Source organism: Anomaloglossus baeobatrachus, chromosome 1 (genome assembly GCF_048569485.1).
Source record: "Anomaloglossus baeobatrachus isolate aAnoBae1 chromosome 1, aAnoBae1.hap1, whole genome shotgun sequence".
NCBI lineage: Eukaryota > Metazoa > Chordata > Amphibia > Anura > Aromobatidae > Anomaloglossus > Anomaloglossus baeobatrachus.
Window position 1 is genome coordinate 31,831,878 of NC_134353.1, and position 23,435 is coordinate 31,855,312.

Sequence of the window (23,435 nt, forward strand, 5' to 3'; positions counted from 1 at the left end):
CTGCGTTCTGACCCGCATCATTGATTTCAATGGGGGAGAGAACGCAGCCACAACGCACAAAAGAAGTGATATGCTGCTTTTCTTTCCGCACCGATTTTTGGCATCCAAAACGCTGCGGAAAGAAACGCAGCATGTGCACTGATTTTTCAGCTTTCCCATACACTTTGCTGGGAAAGCTGAACGCATGCAATTTGCCACTGAAACGCTGCGGTTCAAAACGCAGCGTTTCCGCGGTAAAAAACGCATCGTGTGCACACAGCCTGAATCAGAGTGGGAGCAGGGAAAAGTCACCAAGATTCTTTAGGAAAAAGGGGGACTGCCAAAGACAAGTTGTCAGACTTGATGCTAATAAACTTGGAAAAACCAAAGCTTAGCTGTAGTCTTATTACAATGTAGAAATAGATGAAACGAGAGAATGGAGATCTTTCTAAAGAACTGTTTAGTCCAATGCATGCAACAATGACAAGGGGTCTCCCTTTATTCTCTTTGTTTATAATACTATGTGTTAGTGCATGTCTTTTTCTTTGTATTTGTTGTTTTTATTATTATCAAAATGGCTGTTAAGTTGTGATAGGTAAAAAAATAAGAAATGTTAAAGGAAGTATCACCCAGTCAAACCAAAAGGGGTAATAGCACACATTGAGGCAGGCAGATGTTACACAAAGATAGCCTTTTATGCTTCTTTTCAAAAAAGGCCACTTTGTCACACCCTTATCTAAAAAATAAGATGCTTTACTATTGATTTAAGTAACATCAAGTTAGTTAGGTTTAGTTTTCTATTTTCTATTAGTAGTTAAAGGTTTATATTGAAGACCTTGTCTTGTGTCTACATTGCGGATATTGCTGATCTCAATAAAGCAACAAATATAGGTCTAGATTACCCATTTAGCATGCAGGTACCATACACTGTGACTGAAATTCTTTTGTAGGTTCTAACAAAACATACAGTACAGACCAAAAGTTTGGACACATCTTCTCATTCAAAGAGTTTTCTTCATTTTCATGACTCTGAAAATTGTAGATTCACATTGAAGGCCTCAAAACTATGAATTAACACATGTGGAATGAAATACTTAACAAAAAAGTGTGAAACAGCTGAAAATTTGTCTTATATTCTAGGTTCTTCACAGTCGCCACCTTTTGCTTTGATTACTGCTTTGCACACTCTTGGCATTCTCTTGATGGTAGTCACCGGAAATGGTTTTCACTTCACAGGTGTGCCCTGTCAGGTTTAATAAGTGGGATTTCTTGCCTTATAAATGGGGTTGGGACCATCAGCTGTGTTGTGCAGAAGTCTGGTGGATACACAGCTGATAGTCCTACTGAATAGACTGTTAGAGTTTTTATTATAGCAAGAAAAAAGCAGCTAAGCAAAGAAAAACAAGTGACTTTAAGAAATGAAGGTCAGTCAGTCTGAAAAATTGGGAAAACTTTGAAATTGTCCCCAAGTGCAGTGGCAAAAACCATCAAACGCTACAAAGAAACTGACTCACATGAGGACCACCCCAGGAAAGAAAGACCAAGAGTCACCTTTGCTGCCGAGGATAAGTTTATCCGAGTCACCAGCCTCAGAAATCGCAGGTTAACAGCAGCTCAGAATAGACCAGGTCAATGCCACACAGAGTTCTAGCAGCAGACAAATCTCTAGAACAACTGCTAAGAGGAGACTTTCTGCAGCAGGCCTTCATGATAAAATAGTTGCTAGGAAACCACTGCTACGCCAGATGACCTGGTCTCCACAGTCACCAGACCTGAATCCAATCGTGATGGTTTGGGGTGAGCTGGACTGCAGAGTGAAGGCAAAAGGGCCAACAACTGCTAAGCATCTCTGAGAACTCCTTCAAAACTGTTGGAAGACCATTTTTGGTGACTACCTCTTGAAGCTCATCAAGAAAATGCCAAGAGTGTGCAAAGCAGTAATCAAAGCAAAAGGTGGCAACTTTGAAGAAACTAGAATATAAGACATATTTTCAGTTGTTTTACACTTTTTTGTTAAGTGTTTCATTTTTCATTCCACATGTTGTAATTCATAGTTTTGATGCCTGAAATGTGAATCTACAATTCTCAGAGTCTTGAAAATAAAGAAAACTCTTTGAATGAGAAGGTGTGTGTTACGGAGGGGATGATTGAATATAAAATAATATGATATCATCAATCGTCACCCCAAGTCCACCGGGCAGGTATTAAACCTACTAAGGACAGGAGGACGAAATACAGCAACTCAGGAGACCACAAAGGAAACAAAGAAGATGTTGGAAGGGCACACTCCTACATGCAGTGTGTCCCTTATAATCTCACAGGTGCACAAGTAATGGTCACGTGTGTAGGGACAGGTCAAAACCAAAGAAAATGCCACAGATAACGGTCACGTGTGTAGGGACACGACAAACCGAAAGGTAACCCAGTTAGTGTCACTGGGAAACCTGGAACATAACCACTGAGCTGGTCACATGCATACGGTGCATGTCAGACCATGAAGGCTACCCAGTTAGCATCACTGGGAACATGGAATGTAACCCCTGAGCCGGTCACATGCATAAGAGGCACGTCAGACCGTGAAAGCTACCCAGTTAGCGTCACTGGGAAACCTAGAACATAACCACTGAAGCGGTCAAGTGCGTATAGGGGTACGTCAGACCATGAAGGCCACCCAGTTAGTGTCACTGGGTTCCCAGGGCTGGCACACACACACACACACACACGCAAGTCTGCCACTGACACTGCAGACTAGTCACGTGCGTAGGGGGCACATCTGTCCAGAAGGACCCTAATCACTCACCGTGCCGAGACACAGCTTGCACCCAGATATGAATACCTGGTACCGGCACCTGCCCAAGATTCAGATTCTCACTGGCACATATACACAAGTCTGCCACAGTCACTGCAGACTAAAATGGCACTGGAACCCACTCACTCTGACAGCCGGGAAAGCAGCCTTTGCTGTCAGCATGCAGAATGATGCTCGCGCCCCGATGGGCGGAGCTACGGACCTTTTATAGCCTCCACCCTGGCCCAGGCCACATGGCATGTGGTAACGACGTCGGCTGCAGCCATACAGAGGCTGCCATGTTACTGCTGAAGTCATGATGAGCAATCAGCGGCTGCCACTTCATCGCTGATGTCACTGATGACCAATCAGTTGCCACCTGTCATCAATGACATCCCGCACATGCTCAGTGTGGCTGCATGAGCACTTAAACTCGGGATGGTACCAAACTCTAGCCAACTGATGCCTCAAGCGTTGGCCAGGTGGCGCTGCAGAGTTAAACGACTCCAATGTGGGAGTCAATAACAGGACTAGACTGGTTTGAGGCACAACAGAACCACGAACCGTAACAGTGTGTCCAAACTTTTGGTCTGTACTGTATATCTGCTGCCACCGAAGCAAAAATATGAGATATTCTAAATCTACTAATATCCAAAAATGTGACTATTAAAAGGTGTACAGGTTTGTATCCAGCTACAAGAATGTAACGAGAGGAAAGAGAAATTGGCACAAGAAAAGAAAAAGGATGGGATTATGAAAAATTGAGGGAATCGACACATGCAACATGTACAATGAAGAAGGATCACACAGAAAACATCTGTACTAATTCCGGCTCCGTTACAGTTTCCCCTTAGCCATCTTGACACTGAATGCATTTAAACTGAGGCCTTTTGAAGGGTCAGACACAGTTTTTTTCAAATCCTGACATTTATTTTTGAAGCACTCCTTGTTATGATGGGATTGAATGCGTCCATTATCAGCTTTTATATTTCTGTTTCTAGATTAGTTACGGAGCCAGAGATCCGCTTCTGAGCAACAGAAAACTGTATCCAAACTTTTTCCGAACTGTCCAAGACTATGTGACACAACATGTAGCGATTGCAAAGTTAATTAAAAGTTTTGGGTGGAACTGGGTTGGTATACTAACATCAGACGATGACGCTGGAGAACGTGAAGCAGAACATCTGATCCAAACACTCAGTAAATACCACATTTGCACTGAATTTAAAATTAAGATTTTTTTTAAAAAGTTTAAAGATTTTTTGAAAGTGCTGGGAGCTTCATCTTCTGAGATTATTATCATTTGTGGGACATTAGCAATAAATTATTTGAGATCATTTGGTTATGCAGCACATGTTCTGAGCCAAAGAACCATTATCCTTCCAGCATCATGGTCGATTGCCATAGAAGTCATATACCAGAATGTGGACAATAGAATGGATCGCAGTCTGATGTTTGCTCCTCCAATACGTTACGTCCATGGATTACAGGAACATTTATATACTTTCCATCCATCCACCCGACCAGATGATAAGTTACTGGAGGACGTCTGGATGTATTCATATTTCTGCTTCTCAGGAGATAAAATGAAAAATGAATTCTTTACAGACGTTACGAACTTCTACCTTCATAACTGTACTGGAAGGGAGACATATGCAGCGCTATTTGATTATTTTGGAGATTCAGCAACCTATAAAGTTTATGTCTCAGTCATGAGTATGGCAAACGCTCTGCATGATTTATATACTGTTCTGCATAAAAATGGAGCAAAAAAATTAACATCATTCAAATTCCAACATAAAGTAAGTGATAGCATCATATATATATACAGCTCTGGCAAAAATTAAGAGACCACTACAAAATGTTCAGTTTTTCTGATTTTCCTCTTTATATTTTAGAGTAAGATGTAATTTTTTTTTATTCTATAAACTACTGATGACGTCACTGAATTTCCAAGCAATAAATTTTGTTTTTTTTTCTGAAAATGAGAAATGGTCAAAATAACAAACAATGCACAGTGATTTCAGACCTCAAATAATGCAAATAAAACAAGTTAATAATCATTTAGAAACAATAATATAATGTTTTATCTCAGGAAAGTTCAGAAATCAATATTTTGTAGAATAACCATGATTTTTAATCACAGCTTTCATGCGTCTTGGCATGCTTTCCACCAGTTTTTCAAACAGCTAGATCAATCAATTTGTTAATGAAGGACCACCACATCCAAACCCTGTCATGGCCAGCCCAATCTCCAGACCTGAACCTCATTGAAAACCTCTGGAATGTAATCAAGGGGAAGATGGATAGTAACAAGCCATCAAACAAAGATGAACTGCTTACATTTTTGCACCAGGAGTGGCATAAGGCCACCCAAAAGCAGTGTGAAATACTGGTGGAAAGCAGCCAAGACGCATAAAAGCTGCGTTTTCAAAATCATGGTTTTTCCACAAATTATTGATTTCTGAACTCTTTCTGAGGAAGCAAAGGAATCTTCCAGAGGAAGCAAAACAAGCCTAAAATGTCTTTGAACCTCCACAATGCTGTAGGTACTGTGTTTTCATTTCTTTTTTGGCATAATTCTATTTTTTTTTAGAAACAGGCAAATATGTGCTTTACCAAAATGCCCTTTCTTTGTCTTATCTGTGCACAATTCTTTCCCAGCAGAATTTTTACTTACTACAGTCTAGCTTTTTTTATGACTCTGCGTCAGCAGTGAGGTCTTCCTGAGTCTTCTTCATAGTGTTTCATTTCTTTAAGATGAGGACAGATAGTTTACGCTGACATTGATGCATCCTGAGCCTGCATGAAAGATTGAATTTCTTTGGTCATTGATTGTGGCAGCTTTTCCACCATCCGGACTGTCCTGCATAGCAACCTTTCATTAATTTCTCTTTGCAGTCCATGTCCAGGGAGATTACCTACAGGGCCATGGATTGTAAATGTCTTTATTATTTTGCAAACCATGGACAAAAAAAATCCCAAAAAACATTTTAATCTTAAGTTTCTCGATACTCTTCAAAAATGTGGTTCTCCTCAAACACTTTTCTTTTCCTCTTTCTGTTTTCATACTTAATGTTACACACTGAGAAACACAATGCCAAGATTTAGTCAACTCCCCTTTTCATCCTGGTTTGAGGTGTGATTTTTATATTTCCAAGGTGAGTTTGAAGGGCAATTGTTATCTACCATTTTGAAAAAGTGACAATGATTTTGTACAGCCCATTTTTTAAGTCTTGTGTGAAATTATATTCAATTTGACTTTTCTCTGTTTTTTTGTTGGTTCAGTACACACACAGCAAATACACGTGTTTAGCAAAACATGTGTAATTGCAATATTTCATGGTAGAAACACTTCATTTTCTTGAACAATTTTAAGAGTTATTTTCGGCCATTACTTTTGGCCATGACTACATTTCAGAAAAATATTTCATAATTAGTGGACTGGAAAAAGATCGTCTAGTTTAATCTCCTAGGTGCAGTGGTCAATAAAGATCATCTAGTTGGTTAGACAGAAAAATAAATTTATTGTCTTTAGCTCGTAACTTCCCCTTAATCTATCGACCCATTCTCAGGGTTACTAGTGTGTTGTGGGGGCAGCCAGGAGCTTAACAATAGACCTCATTCAAGATAATTGTGAATTGATCAATCGCAAATCAACTACAAATCAAATTTCAATAAATTTGCAAGTCCTAGTAATATTGAACAACTTGCAATTCAGTTTGTGCAACTCCCTAGAAGAGAAATATTCGGCGTCATCATTTCACATTTTGACAAATTTTTCTTCAACCAGATTGTGTGTATAAATGATATCAGGCGTGGCCACGCCAGCCTCCCTCTGATGCCCTGCAGCCATTACATCACTTGGTCTAATGCAACCACAAAGGGAGGACTATCACAGCCACCGTATTGTATGATGCAGAAAAAGCATTGAGTTTTACAGCGTATGGATAGAAGGTTAGAGTGGAGAGCTCATTATTAGGCGTGTTTCAGACGTCAGTGATTCTGGTACGTTTGTGCTTTTTTTATACGTACCAGAATCACCGTCCTACGCAGACCCATTATAATCAATTGGTCTGCGCACACATCAGTGATTCTTCACTAACCATATCTCCATGCGGCGTACATGCGTGTCCGTGATTTCCGCACGGAGATATGTCCATTTTTTTCTGGCCTCACTGATGTCTCACGGACCACTATGGTGTGGTCCGTGAAACATATACCAGAAAAACACGGACTTTAAAAATAAAAAACATTTTTAACTCACCCGGCTCCAGAGACACTCTGTGCAGCTTCCTGCCCGGCTAATTATGGCATGGATATTCACTTATGCAGCTGGAGCTGACCCGGAAGTAGCTGCAGAGAGCAGAGGCAGCGGCGGCCGGATGCAGCAGAGCTGGAGACTTCAGCACCATGGACAGCTGGAATGGGACAGGTGAGCATGCATCCATATACAATCACGGATCAGCGATAGCACATGGAAAACCCACGGGTGCTGAATCATGGCACACGGAGGGAAATATGCATTTTTTACACGTCAGTGAAAAACGTCTATGTTTTTCACTGACGTGTGAAAGAGGCCTTATAGATAGAGATAGGAAAGCCTTGGTCAGAACGTGATGTACTACTGCAGCACTAAAGAACATAAAATATTACTTCAATTGAAATGATCGAGCAACTTTCAGCTTGTGCGTTTTTTTCCCTCTCATTCTTCCAAGTGAAGGAGGGAGGCACCGAGCTGGTCGGGCACCGCTCTCATTTGCTAAGAGGTTCCTGCATGTGTACCTGTACTTGGAGACAGTGTGTGACACCCGGCTGCCCTTCAAGGGCTCCAAATGCTTCCTCTTCTGCAGGTGCTGAAGTCACTATGCAGGAAATATGCTACACCAGGATTTTCTTGACCAAACATCTTTTACTTGCATTTAACTTCCTGGCTGTTTTAATATAAGTCTTTGGTACTCCACTATAGTTCCCCTTTCTCTCTTCCAGCTCTTTATCTGTTTGATCCCTTGTTAGCTTTTCCTGGCCCACCTGGATGAGCCCTGGGATCCAGACCTACAGAGGTGGTCTCGGGGTTCAGGAGTGGCCCTCAAACCTAGTCCCGCGTTCTCTCCTTCCCTTGCTTGAACTTACTCTGCCCTCAGCCCTCAAAACATGGCCACACAACTTCCTTTTCTTCTCCTACAACTACTGTTAACCCTATCTTATCTAAAATCATAGCTAAAACTCTATCTTTCCTGTGGGCCAATATTAACCTAAAATGGCCTTCAGAAGGCAACATTTCTATCTTCATTCAATAACTTATCTCACTAGTACTTTGTAAATTCACATCACTGTGTCACATATTTATATATAAAATAAAGACAAGCATCAATATAAACATTACTGAGGAGTTTGGCCAACTCCTACACCAGAGCCATTTTTTCCTTATAACATAAGGCTTTTTTATGGTATTGCAGTATTAAATGCTGCATGTATGTTCACATGTTGCTTTTTTACTTATTTTTACTATTTTTTCTGCATGCAAAACCTGCTTTCTTGGCAGCAAAAAATAGCTGCTTCCAAAATGCAGGTTTTGCTGCATTTTGATTGTTTTTTTCTTATGTTTTTTAGCTTTGTTTTTAGTGTGTCATTTGTCTACAGTAAATTTTTAAATAAGGTTAGTTTCATTCAGTGCAATGCAGCACAAAAAAACTGTTGTGTTTTTGCACCCTCATTGTTTTTAATGTTGAAAAAGCTGCAAAAACGCTGAAAGAAGTGACATGCTGCTTCTTACAAAAATGCAGCAAAAACGCAGCAGTTTTCCATTTCAGTCAGGAATTAGCAAGTGTACACTGGAGATCAAAATTAGAGAACAATGTATGATCACTTGCTTTTTCCAGAAATGATGCAAGCTACATTGATCAACGTTTGAAGGGGTTTTTTTGTAAGGGGTGCACCATGTGACTAGAACGGTGAAAAGATCCAAAGTTTATCAACATAAAAGATTTATCGTGCCCAAAACGTGAGGATGATAATTAGAGAACAGCAATGACTGTAGCACAGAGAGAGATGATCAGTAAATGTTCTGCAGGTAACAACAGTCACAATCAGTAGGACGTGCACCGGCCGTCGCTGTGAATGACTTCAGCACATCTGCGGCAACAGGACATCACTAGTCTCTCACACTGCTCTGGTGGGATTTTGGTCCACTCTTCTTCCAGTCTCTTCCACAGTTCTTTGACTGTTGCGGGTTTCTTGGTCAGAACTTTGTCACCAAGGATTTTTCAGAGGTTTTCTTTTGGGTTTAGATCAGGATTCCGGGCTGTGGTCATTTCATTGTTTCCAAGATCGGCTTTCCCCATTTTGCTGTGTGACAGGGGGCATTGTTCTGCTTGAACAGCAAAGGGAGATAATTAAGTCCTGCACCACTGCACATTACCTGCAGTAACGTCTGCGGTATCGCCTGTGCCCGAGTCCGGGTGGAGAGCCTGGAAAGTCCAACAATCCAGGAGCGGGGTGCTCGTCATAGAACAAAATCCATGGATAAAGGTGAGAATAAAGGATGACCACACTCTGTCCGCTGTGAAGGATTTTCTTTTATTCAAACACGTGCATAGTAGAAAGCCGGAGGCACACTGTGAGCTGGCTCCTCAAGACTGGACGACGGCCGTTTCGCCCACAAATTGGGCTTCCACGGGTCCACATTAATGCGGATGACAGAGTGCGGTCATCCTTTACTCTCACCTTTATCCATTGTTCTGCTTGAAAATTTCTGCTGATTGAGTGATGAATGCAAGTAAGGAGCCACGTGTTGTTGAAGAAGGTTCTGATCCACATTTACATTCACTCTGCCCTGCAGCTGTATGAGAGGTCCAACTCCTGCTGCAGGAGATTCAAAAGTTTATCAACATAAAAGATTTATCGTGCCCAAAACGTGATGATGATAATTAATTAACAGCAATGACTTAGCACAGAGAAAGATGATCAGTAAATGTTCTGCAGGTAACAAAAGTCACAATCAGTGGGACGTGCACCGGCCATCGCTGTGAATGACTTCAGCACATCTGCGGCTACAGGACATCACTAGTCTCTCACACTGCTCTGGTGGGATTTTGGTCCACTCTTCTTCCAGTCTCTTCCACAGTTCTTTAACTGTTGTGGGTTTCTTAGCCAGAACTTTGTCACCAAGGAATTTCCAGAGGTTTTCTATTGGGGTTAGATCAGGATTCTGGGCTGTGGCTTTTTTATTGTTTCAATGTTTTCTGTTTTAAGGAACTGCTTTCCCCATTTTGCTGTGTGACAGGGGGCATTGTCCTACATGAAAATTGCTGGCTGATTGAGTGATGGACACAAGTAAGGAGCCACGTGTTGTGAAGAAGGTTCTTATCCACACTTGTATTCACTCTGCCATGTCACTGTATGAGAGGTCCAACTCCTGCTGCAGAAAACATTCCCCAAACCATGACACTTTCTCCACCACCTGTCACTGACTTCTTAACCCACTTTGGGTTCAGTCTTTCCCCAGTTTGTTGTTGTTTCTCATCAGACCCAAATAAATTAAACTTGCTTTCATCTCTAAAATGAACCGTTGACCACTTCTCTGTCCACACAACATGCTCCTCACGAAACCTGAGTCTAACCTTTTGATTCTTTCTGCTAATGAGAGGTTTGGTCACTGCAGAGTGGGCTTTCAATTAAAATGTTCTTAAACTTTCTGACACTGTATGATGAGACAGATTGTTACCCTTTTCAGTTCTGAACAGGCAAACAATTCCAACTGCAATACTGAAATGAGTACCCATGAAGAATCATCATACTGTCCTCTCTTGCAGTTATTTTTTGAGAAGTCTTCTTGGAAAGTTAAGTGGGCTTTACACGCAGCAACATCGCTAGCGATGTCACTCGTGAAAGCGCCCACCCCCACAATGCAGTACCTTCTTCTCGCGCATGCACACCCCCTTTTTTCCCACGGTTCTGAACTCTATTCACCTCTGCTGGTTCGAAACTCGCTCCGTCTCTTCTCACACATGCGCTCTCCCTCGCCTTGTTCTCCGCTAATTTTAACATTAGTTTTTATCTTCTAGGATTCTCCTCTCTGCACTCATTCTTCATCGCACCTCCAGTGACACGCCACTATGATTCTTTACAGTGTTTTTAAAGCTCCCCCTCCATTTCAATAGAATCATCCTATTATGTATCTTCGTTACGCGCATTGACACTAAACTGTTTTTCATGATTTCTTCACTTTTAAGGCACGTCTGCAAACACATTCATAGGCGGCCAGAGAGTTTTTCTTTTCTTTCACCTCCACATGGCAGTCACCCTTGAGCTTGCACAATATCCAGTATTCATTTTGACACGCTAAAGATTGAAATTACAAAGATAGCGTAATGGTTAAGGATGCATCTCTACTCCCCAGCCCAAATTACATGGGTTCACGCATTACTATACCCCATTTTTTCTTTATTATTATGTATAGTTTTTAAAACCAATGCCTTTCTCCTTTCTATTTTAACAACTTCTTTTCTGAAATCAAGGATACAAAACTCAATCTGGTTATTGTATATTCCTTTATTGTTTGGAATTTATCACATGTAGTGTTGTAAATCTCTCTTCTCCTTTTTTTTCTCATGTAGTTGCACTTCTCCACGTGTCTATGAGTCACCACCCTGGTTTCTAGGGGTGGATGAGGTCATAGCTGTCAACGTGGCAGTATGGGCTCCTTTATAAGGGTTCAGACCAGTAGTGTTTGTATGATTTATTTTTTCCTGAAGGAGACGGGCAATGTCTCTGAAACGCGTAGGATTGTAAAATAAAAAAGGAATTTTTTCATACACCGGCATCAGTGGTTTTTAGCGCAGCATAAACCCGCTTTACTCTGTCTTCTATATTATTCCATTATTCATAGCTGTCATATTCAGACAAGGCTTCCTGCTTTGAACAATATTTTGAGAGACTCTGTAGGGGCCTGTTTAAAGATTTGATGCTCTGTGTTTAAAATGGGGTAATCTTGGCTGTGAGAGTCAACAGCGTAAAAAAAAGGCGGTTTAGGGGTCTTTTTACAATTCTGTGGTGGAACTCTGTCTATCTTGGCTGCATGGAAAACTGTGAATACAGACTACATAGGGCAAATTTGTTAAACTTCTTGCTCTGTGGGGAAAGTCTGGCAATCCGTTGAGGTCTACGGTTTAAATTTACACTCTATGGTTAAACTGGAAATCTTGACTTCATTGTGAACTGGAAATCCAGGCTATGTAAGGGCCATTGTTTGAATTGTTGGAGAATCTCTGAAATCCATCTCTGTGAAGTAGCTATTAAAATTTTTAGGTTCTGCATTTACTTGCTATGTAACGATAATTACTATGGTGACAGAAGCCCTTTCAGTCATTTTTCCTTTCCACATTTATTTTCAGAGCAATTGTCCTAGTCTTATCTCAAACTTATCTCCCTCCTGCAGCCCTCTAGCCCTTATTTCAACCATTTTACAGGCCAGAACTTCACTACTTGTATGGGGTTCATTGTCCAGGGTCAAGTGGGGTTCCCAAACCAATTTTTTTTTTAACCCATCCAGTTTGGAAAACCTGATAATCCATGGGTCCGCTGATCTCTGCAGGATCTGCACGAGGATAAGTTGTGGATTTTCCGAATGATATGGTTCTCCATTGGCACATGATGCACAATCAACTGCTCATTGGTGAAAAGCAAGCTAGCCATCAATCCAAACAAGTCTCATGATGTCCTTCTCTCCTTCTCCTAACACTTTTCTTTCTGTCAACACAGCCCCTGCCTCAATCAGTTCAGAATAATTTTCATAATTGACAATATAGATGGAAAAAGTTAAAACTGCGATGGCAGATGATGAGACATGAAAGATCAGATTCCATAAATGCAATTTTTTTTATTCCTATGCATTCAGAGTTAAGCGGGCTTTATACGCTACAATATATCTTACGATGTGTCGGCGGGGTCATGTCGTAAGTGACGCACAACCGGCATCGTAAGGTGTATTGTAGCGTGTGACAGCTACGTGTGATTGCGATTGAACGTTAAAATGTTCATCGAATGCACGTCGTTCAATTCCAAAAAATTGAACGTCAGGTTGTTCATTGTACCCGGGGTAGCACACATCGCTGTGTGTGACACCCTGGGAATGATGAACTGTAGCTTACCTGCGTCCCGCGACTCCCGGCCAGCTATGCGGAAGGAAGGAGGTGGGCGGGATGTTTACGCCCCGCTCATCTCCGCCCCTCTGCTTCTATTGGCTGGCTGCCACATGATGTCGCTGTGATGCCGAACGTCCCTCCCACTCTAGGAAGTGAATGTTCGCCACCCACATCGAGGTCGTATGGATGGGTAAGTACGTGTGACGGGAAATAATAGTTTGTGCGACACGTTCAACAAATTGACATATGATGGGGCAGTTACGATCGCATACGATATCGTATGCTAAATCGTAATGTGTAAAGCAGGCTTAATCCAATTCCTTCCTCAGGATAAAATTACACATACGATATAGACTCATATTATGGCAGTAGGTCTTCAGGTTGATGCATATGATGTCATTTGGTCTTTACACTTTATTTGGGTCATTCAATAGGATTTAGGTGCATAGGGTTAATGTCTGAAAGCATGTAAGCACTAGAGTAAATGTAGTCTTGCATGCCCGACCTGCAGGACCTAATGGCACTGTTATCCAAAGCTCTGTGTGAGCTTATGTAGCATAGGGGTGGTGTGGACAGGAGGACTGCAGGTCTCCTGGCCCGAAAACAACATAAAGGTACAGCCGCAGTTTAGGGGCCCGGTGTTTTCTCCAGCAGAGTGGCATTAGTGAAGGCCCGAGCAGCCTACCATACGGGAACGGGAAGTACTAAAGAACCAGCAGAGAGGGCCTCCGTCGAACCAATGCAGCAAGATCCTGTAGAAGAGAAGAAAGCATAGGGAGAAGGCCTCAATACTCACCTGACTGCTCTGCCATAAAGAAGAAAAAAGCCCAGTGGGTATACGTGGTGATTATACCCACTGGGCTTTTTTCATCTTCAGCATTGCATCTTCTTTTCCATCCAATGGTCATCATATGATGCCCATGATGCTAGTACTGCCACTAGACAGCCATGATAACCATAAATCTTCTGCCTGCCCCCTGTTATGTTTATTGTACCACTGCTGGGACCATACATGCCGACTTTACACTGCTAGATATATCCATACCTGCTACGTTGCTCTCCACAAAAGTGGTTTCCGTAAGATATGCGCACACATCTGGGGTTGTCCAAAAGGTTTAATATTTACAATGTAAGGCTGTTAAGAGGCATTTCCTCTTCAGGATACACAAATACGAAACCGCTTGTAACACGCCCACCCCAGGGCCAGGGGCACTCGGAACCGGGCCGGACTAGTCCAGGGATGTCAGCGGTGGCGGGGGTCCGGCCCCTTGACCCTGGCGGTGTCTTTTAATTATAAAGGGGAGATGATGATGAGAGTTGTAGTTAATGTTTAGTAAAATTCATGACGCCACCTGTGGTATTTTGCGGCTATGAGGCCACGGCTGCGCTTCAGGTTGCCCGGGGCAGATGGTGATGGCACAGCTGAGGTGATCTCTTGCTCCCCACAGGTGGAGTGAAACCTCGGGGCACAGTATCAATGTCTATTTTGGGAGCCTTGTGGACTTCAGGGTGTGAGGCCGGGCCACGGATAATAACAGACCAACACAGCAGTTTCTTTACCTCCTTTCTTTTACTCTGCAACACCCGGTGAAGTCCTGGGAGACCGGTACAGATGGTGGTAGCAATCTGGTTGGCCTGGAAGCAGTTGGGGGGGTATCTCCCTGGCCAGGTGTGTATTGAGGCCTTCTCCCTACGCTTTCTTCTCTTCTACAGGATCTCGCTGCATTGGTTCGACCGAGGCCCTCTCTGCTGGTTCTTGTAGTACTTCCCGTTCCCGTATGGTAGGCTGCTCGGGCCTTCACTAATGCCACTCTGCTGGAGAAAACACTGGGCCCCTAAACTGCGGCTGTACCTTTTATGTTGTTTTCGGGCCAGGAGACCTGCAGTCCTCCTGCCCTTCGGATTTGGTTACCGTGACTCAGCATCCTGGCAACCACAGACTCCGATGTCTGATTTTTTGTGTTTCCTTCTGAGGCGAGCCGGTTCAGCTGCGCTCTCCCCAGAATCTTCCTCTTGTGCCTCTCTGCAGACCTTGCTTTTCTGGGCTGAGCTATCTTAGCCCCAGACCCCAGCTCGCATGTCCGCACTACTCCAGCTCCTCACTCAAGCTCCTCTTTCCTCAGCCGTCTGCTCTCAACTCCTGACTAGACTGGACTTCTTTCAACTGTCACTTTTCTCTTTGACTGGAAAACTCACTCAGACCCCACCTGGCTGGTTCTAACCGGCTCTTCTCACTACCTCACTACTCCTCCCCCAAGCCAGAGCTCCCCCTGCTGACCTGAGTAGGAACTGCATTGCATGTAGGTAATTACTGGCCAAGGGACTCCCCCCCCCCTCTTGCTTCCAGACTTAGTATTGACCTTTGTGGGACAACACTACTGTGTCAACCAGACCGCTGGGGTGCCACATTTGCAAAATAGTGACAATTTTTTCACGACTTCTCTCGTTGCCTATTCCCTTTGAAAATTCTGAGCCTGTTCCTAGCCCCATCAATTAAGAGTTATGTGGAATATCTTGATAAAATCCATTTTAACTTTATTTGTTTTGTGAATAGTAAACCTGTTGCAGATTAGATTAAAAAAAAAATATTTTTTAACTCCTGGTATAGTAGCCATAGTAGCCATGGTAGCATGTCTTACAAAATATGGGAAGGCAAAAAACAATACCTTTTTTTTTAATATTTCATTGAGCAATATTTGGAAAATGTAAAAAAAATCTATATATTTGACATTCCACATTATTAAGATCAGAAAAAAAGAGAAGAAATTCAGCTCACCGATCTTGCTGATCACCCCTGTCTGTCCGGACTCAGCGCACAGAAGGCTTGGCTGCCAGATTCAAATGTAGGAAAGAAATGTCCAGCGCAGTCCACAGATCATAGGTTAAAACAATTCCACGTTTATTAGGGTAATTCCATTAAAAATACAGATATACAAAGCGGTCAGCAAAGAAAGAAGGTAGATATTAGGACCCCATCGAACTACCCGTTTCGACACATAGTCTTAGACATGAGTAAGAATATGTGTCGAAACGCGTAGTTTGATGGGGTCCTAATATCTGCCTTCTTTCTTTGCTGACCGCTTTGCATATCTATATTTTTAATGGAATTACCCTAATAAACATGGAATCGTTTTAACCTATGATCTGTGGACTGCGCTGTACATTTCTTTCCTACATTATTATGATGGTTGAAAAAAAATGAAAAGATCATTGTTGTTTTTTACTGTTCCCTGTATAAAAATAAAACTTTTTCAACACATTATTGAACAAAACAAAAACAAAACCAATATTCTTTCCATGGCTTATATATGCGGTATATGGTATATGGTATATATCTTACTTGGCTTGGAAAAAAAACCCCACAACCTTCATATTTGTATGTTGAGTGAAAAATTAAATAGTTATAAGAAAGATATTGTATCCTAAAGACCCAAAATGATTCCATCTTTAGAGGTGGTCTCTGGTGATCTTGACTTTATCTGTCTGGCTGCCATGAAATTTAAAGCAATGCTTCTGGTACATGACCTTTCCTGCTTGTTATAGATTTTTGGGTATACGACAATTGAATTTTGTGATTTCAAGTGAAATGTTTTGTATTTTTAAAGCTAAATTTTTTTCTAAAGAAAATCAAATTTTACGATCAGTATAATGAGTTGTGCAGATTTAATGAGAAAGGAGAATTTCCTGAAAATCTAGAGATTGTGAACTGGGTAAAGAGAGAAGACAACCAAGAAAGTCATACTAAGGATGTCCCCTACTATCGAGCTTATGTGGGCAGCTTTAATCCATCACTACAGGAAGATCAACAGCTGACTATAGATCCAGAGAAGATAACATGGCGGCACAGAAAGGTAAGAAGAACATTCCAACTATCACAGATATTGATATAGAACTCTTCCTTAAAGGAACACAAATCTCATAAATAATTGCTAAAAATAAAAAGCATCAGAGAAATGGGGCAGAGAACTTCTATTTCCTCTGGTTAACAGCTGACAGGAGTCAGATTCTTAAAGCCAGAGACACGATTTTGCATAGTACAGTGAGGAGGGTAGGCATGGATCTTTCTCTATGACACATACAGAAATAATATACAATGTTGCTCTCCATTATTGGCACCCCATAATTTTTTTCATATACTGTACAATATCTTCAGAAATAAATGGAAATGTATAAAAGCTAGATCCACAGGATTTTTTAATTAGTGGTCCAAAGTAATGCAATAATAAAAAATGACGTGGGCTTTGTCCAATTTTTGTGTCCAGCCAGGTACAACTAGGCAGCTGGGGATTGGAATCCGCAGCTCAGGGTGCCCAAGCTTTCTGGGCACCGCTGCTGCGAATTGTAGTCGGCAGCCACCCCAAAAAATGGCGCTTGCATAGAAGCTCCATCTTCTGGCGCTGTATCCAACTCTTCCAGCTGCCCTGGTGACAGGTGGCTCACTGGGTAATAATGGGGTTAGGGCTAGCTGTATACTATCAACTGGCCCTAAGCCCGAAATTCATGGTGTCATGCCAATATTAGACATGGCCACCATGAATTTGTAGTACAGATAAAAAAAAACACAACACACAAGAAAATATTTTTCTTAAAAATAAAACACAACACAATTAGTGAGTCCATCTTTATTGAAATAAAGAACCCCCCTCCGCAGTAATCCTGGGTCAAGGGTCCAGCACCATCCAATCTGGATCCAATATCATCTAATCCGTTTACTGGAAGGCAAAGCGATCAGATGATTTGTCAGGTTCAAGGGCCTGAATCACATGACACAGCAGCTGATTGTATAAATGGCTTTTATACAACCAGCTGATGCATCAGTGCAAAAAAAAACAAACTACACAATTCCGTGCAGACTCCTGTCTGACAGCTTCAGCTGATAGTTAAGCCGGCTGGGCGGTAAAAAGCCGGCCTCACCGCTAGACTTATAGTGTCAGCTGATTCCGTCAGGTGACCGCATCAGCTGATCATCGCCAGGTCTGAGAGAGAGAGAGAAAGAAGAGAGAGAGAAGATAGTGAAAGGAGAGACAGAGAAAGAGATAGAAACAGAGAGAGAGAAAAAGAGAGCGAGAGAGAGAGAAAGGGAAAGAGAGAGAGAAGAGAGAGAAGAGAGAGAAAGAGGAAAGAGAAGAGAGAGAAGAGGAGAGAAGAGGAGAGAAGTGAGCAAGAGAGGAGAGAGAGAGAGAGAAGAGAGAGAAGAGAAAGAGAAGAGAGAGGAGAGAGAGAGAGGGACAAAGAGAAAAAGAGAGAGAGAAAAAGAGAGAAAAAGAGAGAGAGGAGAGAGAGAGGGAAGGAGAGAGAGAGAGAAGAGAGAGAGGAGAAAGCAGTGCAGCCTTATTCCTTGAACTGCTCCGATTTTAAAGGTGTGTCCCGCAGCTCACAGCTGATGTCTGGCTCCTTCCCTCGGTGCATAATTAAATTAAATTAGGAGAGGAGAGAGAAGAGAGAGAGGAGCGATGAGAGAGAGAAGAGAGAGGAGAGAGAGAAGAGAGAGAAGAGAGAGAGAAGAGAGAGAAGAGAGAGCGGAGAGAGAAGAGAGAGAAGAGAGAAGAGGAGAGAAGAGAGAGAGAGAAGAGGGAGAGGAGGGAGAGAAAAGTAGAGAAAAAAAGAGAGAGAGGAGAGAGAGGAGAGAGAGGGAGAGAGAGAAAGAGAGAAAAAGAGAAAGAAAGAGAGAAAGAGAGACAGAGAAAGAGATGGAAATAGAGAGAGAGAAAGAGAGAGAGGGAAAGAGAGGGAGAAGAGAGAGAGAAGAGAGAGAGAGGAGATAGAAGAGAGAGAGAGGAGGAGAGAAGAGGAGAGAAGAGAGCGAGAGAGAGGAGAGAGAGATAGAGAAGAGAGAGAAGAGAGAGAAGATAGAGAGGAGAGAGCAATGAAGCCTCATTCCATGAACTGCTCCGATTTTAGAGTTGTGTCCTGCGGCTCACAGCTGATGTCCGGCTCCTCCCCTCAGTGCATAATTAAATTAAATTATAATTATAAATAAATAATAATTATAATTTAAAATTTTTACCGGGATGGCCGGGACTAGAACTCGTTAACTAATGCTTCTTAGGTGAGTGCTCTATCTATTGAGTCATTGTCTCTCATGATAAAGATAGGCAGATTTGGTAATCTTGAAGTCTGCATTGCAGACTGACGTCTCCAGTGACAGCGCGATTCACTTCAGGTGCTACGTGGAGAAGACACAGCGCGATCGTGTTCTACGGTGCTGCTGTATCTTCATGTAGCAGAGCTGACAGTGTCGTGTTGATTACTTCGGACCTGGAGTTGTAATTGGGGATTTTAATAAAATGGTGAAAGAGGGTGTTTTTTTTTTTTTTTTCTTTCATTCCAAATAAAGGATTTTTCGCTGTGTGTATTTCTTTACTTTCACTTACAGTTTAATCATGGAAGTTATCTCGGGAAGATGCCTGCCTTGATTACCTCATTGTTACCCCGACTGACACCGCACCATGGCAATTCAGGATGAGCTGCGTAGAGTCCTGGGACTGTCACATCTAATGGCTGAGGCAATTCCGGGCGGCTGCTGGGTGATATTGTTAGGGTGGTGGGCTCCCCATAACGTGGCGCTCTCCATCCTGACAATACCAGCCTCCAGCCATGTGGCTTTATCCTGGCATGGCATTTTGTTTTTTATTATTATTATTTATTTATTTATTTATTTATTTTACTGCACGATATAGACCTGCCCGCCGGCGGCTGTGATTGGTTGCAGTGAGACAGCTGTCTCTCAGCGTGGGGACGTGTCTGACTGCAACCAATCATGGGCGCCGGTGGGTGAGGAAAGCAAGGAATAACTGATTGAATATTGCCATTTTCAAAAGAGGAAAAGATTTGTGACAGTCGTGTAGCGAGGCGTCTGTGATCGGTGAGTAGGAAAGAGAGAGAGATTGTGCTGGGGATGCAGGACGCTTTTGGTGATCAAACCGTTCTCGAACGTAACTGGAACTGCCGAACTTTTAGCAAAAAGCTCGAGTTTGTCGAACGTCTCAAATAGAGTTGAGCGCGGTTCGCGGTTCGAGGTTCCCCAGTTCTAGGCTCGAGTGATTTTGGGGCCTGTTCTAGATCGAACTAGAACTCGAGCTTTTTGCAAAAGCTCGATAGTTCTAGAAACGTTCGAGAACGGTTCTAGCAGCAAAAAAACAGCTAATTCCTAGCTGGCTTTCCGCTGTAATAGTGTAAGTCACTCTGTGACTCACACTGTTATGAAATTTCAGTGTATAGTGTGCGTGAACAGCGCCTTCAGATCACTGCTGTTTGTTTAATGGCGATCGCCATTTTTTTTTTTTCCTTGTCTTCCTTCCCTAAGCGCGCGCGTCTTGTGGGGCGGGCCAGCATGTCAGCCAATCCCAGACACACACACAGCTAAGTGGACTTTTAGCCAGAGAAGCAACGGCATGTGTGATAGGATGTCCATGTCACATGTCCCTGCATTATAAAAACGGACATTTTCCTCCAGCACGACATTATCTGCCTTCTGCGTCCTTGGTGTCAGACATCACTGGCGCAGCTCCGTCCTGAGTCCTATCGCCGATACAGCTGTATGAGCTCCATACACAGCGCTGGACAGCTTAGGGAGAGCACTTTCTATCAGTCCTTTTAAGGGCTCGTACCGGCAGGGTCAGAGCCATAGGTGACAGGTCCTGAAAACAGAGACAGCGTCTGTGTAGCTAAGGTCAGGGATTTCCTCGCTGCATTTCCCCATTAGGAGGGAATAGAAAGGCAGGCTTCCATTCCTCTACCCAGAGCCCCACAATCCTGGCACTGTACCCTCCTGTCCTCTGCACACTCCAACTCATTATAACTAAGCCATTATACTAGCAAACACTGAGTGTACCTAGTGTCATCCTAAACGTGGCTGTTGGACTTCTGTATCGTCCCACTAGTGCACAGATATTTGCAGCACCTCTGCCTGCATTGCACACTCAAACTCATTTTTTACTAAGCCATTATACTAGCAAACACTGAGGAAACTTAGTGGCATCCTAAAAGTGGCTGTTGGATTTCTATATTGTCCCAGTAGCGCAAAGATATTTGCAGCACGTCTGCCTGCATTGCACACTCAAACTCATTGTTACTAAGCCATTATACTAGCAAACACTCAGTGAACCTAGTGGCATCCTAAACGTGGCTGTTGGACTTCTGTATCGTCCCACTAGTGCAAAGATATTTGCAGCACGTCTGCCTGCATTGCACACTCAAACTCATTGTTACTAAGCCATTATACTGGCAAACACTCAGTGAACCTAGTGGCATCCTAAACGTGGCTGTTGGACTTCTGTATCGTCCCACTAGTGCAAAGATATTTGCAGCATGTCTGCCTGCATTGCACACTCAAACTCATTTTTTACTAAGCCATTATACTAGCAAACACTGAGGAAACTTAGTGGAATCCTAAACGTGGCTGTTGGACTTCTGTATCGTCCCACTAGTGCAAAGATATTTGCAGCACGTTTGCCTGCATTGCACACTCAAACTCATTGTTACTAAGCCATTATACTGGCAAATACTCAGTGAACCTAGTGGCATCCTAAACGTGGCTGTTGGACTTCTGTATCGTCCCACTAGTGCAAAGATATTTGCAGCACGTCTGCCTGCATTGCACACTCAAACTTATTGTTACTAAGCCACTATACTAGCAAACACTGAGTGAACCTAGTGGCATCCTAAATGTGGCTGTTGGACTTCTGTATTGTCCCACTAGTGCAGAGATATTTGCAGCACGCCTGCCTGCATTGCACACTCAAACTCATTGTTACTAATACATTATAATACCAAAAATTGAGTAAACTTAGTGGCATACAAGAAGTGGCTGTTGTATTCCATTAGTGCCCCACTGGTGCCAAGCTATTTCTAGCACCTATGTATGACACCCTCCTGCTCTGTTTTTAATAAGCTATAATAATAGCAAAAAAATGCTGCCATTTAGTGGCATACAAGAACTGGCTGTTGTATTTCATTATTGACCCACTGGTGCCAAGCTATTTCTAGCACCTCTGCATGACACCCTCCTGCTCTGTTTTTAATAAGCTATAATGATAGCAAAAATACTGCTACTTAGTGGCATACAAAAAATGGCTGTAGGACTCCTTTATTGTGCCTCTTGTGCCAAGCAATCTCAAGCACCTCTGCATTCTACACTCATGCCCATTTTGCTATGCTAATTTTATAGCAAACTAAGGGAATTCCTTGCTGCATTTGATCATTAGGAGGGATAGAAAGTGAGGCTTCTTTTACTGGCCTGGTACCCACAGAACACGGCCACTGTACCCATCTGTCTACTTTTGCCACGCTATTTAATTTGCCCAAAGAGCTGACTCTTTTTCAGCCATCCTAAAATTGTCTGGAATACTAAGTTAGTGTTCCTTTGCTGCCAAGCAAGGTACAACACATGTGCATTCTACACTCCTTTCCATTTCTGGAATGCAATTATTAACTGCAGGTAGTCCAGCCAATCTGTGACGAAGGTGCAGGCGTAGATGTAATGTAGCCTGCATCCAATGATGGTTCTCTCGATGTCTGACAGCTCAACAATACCTTCTGTTTCCACTTCCAAAACAAGTGATGACCTGCCAATCACACTCCCTGTTGCGGGTAAAGGAGTGAAAGTTCAGTGTGAAAAACCATGTGTGACTGCTGTCCCCACAGTCACTGAGGATGAAGAGCACGCAGATGCACTTGATGGGGCAGGCGGTGGTTGCACAGGCATGCTAGGCCGCATTGTAGCACAGTGAAATTCACATTGCGACTTATGCTTCATTTTAAGTCGTGTACAGGGTGGGCTCCCCAGTATGCAGCAAAACCAGGCAACAGGAAAAGGACTCTAGGCAGTTGGGTTGATAAATGATTGTTTAACTTTACCAAAACAAACAATAAGAACCATGCATACAATTTAAATAATTGAACAATCTATTATGTTGCCTACTACCTGCTAATCCCTCTGTGTAGCAGTAATTATGTGTTTGTGCGTGTGTGTGTGTGTGTGTGTGTGTGTGTGTGTGCGAACTCGACTTACCAGTGGCGCATCACAAGAGCTTCCAAGTTATCTACCTAAACATAGACAAAACACATTACCCCCCCTGAATACCCTTGTTAGATGAAGCGTCACAGATAATGCAGATGATAACAGTGTGAATGCAAACCACACAGCTCTGCAACACAGTCATGGAAATCTTGAAAAGAAACAGTCAATGCAAACATGTGTTGCTGTCCCTCTATGATTTAAACTGTACGTGACAATTTGACAGTGCAGAGGCAGCAAGTCTTATTGTCTATATAGTCGGCCTACCCAGAACAGATATGTGTTTTGCTAATAAAATAAAGTGTTGCGTGCCCGCATTATTGTCTGGGCACAGCCTACCGTACCCGGGTACTCTGATGTCCAGTTGCCAGAAATACAGACTTTACGCTCCTCTCACGGTAAACAGTATAGACAGCACCGTAAGAATGTTGGTCTGTGGCACAGGATGCTGCTCACTGACGTTACAGTGGTCATCATCAAAGTACAACACAACTCCCCTCACAAT

At 42.7% G+C, this 23,435-nt stretch overlaps 1 protein-coding gene across 1 annotated transcript in view; it reads left to right on the forward strand.

The window, feature by feature from the left end:
* The window catches only part of LOC142312307 (vomeronasal type-2 receptor 26-like), a 108,121-nt gene that overhangs the window by 29,844 nt on the left and 54,842 nt on the right, over window positions 1–23,435 (forward strand). Inside the window, exons 6-9 of the mRNA XM_075351578.1 lie at window positions 3,769–4,569; window positions 4,666–4,673; window positions 16,341–16,428; window positions 16,536–16,763. Of these exons, the coding sequence (XP_075207693.1) occupies window positions 3,769–4,569; window positions 4,666–4,673; window positions 16,341–16,428; window positions 16,536–16,763 (1,125 nt within the window). The remainder of the gene's footprint in view (window positions 1–3,768; window positions 4,570–4,665; window positions 4,674–16,340; window positions 16,429–16,535; window positions 16,764–23,435) is intronic.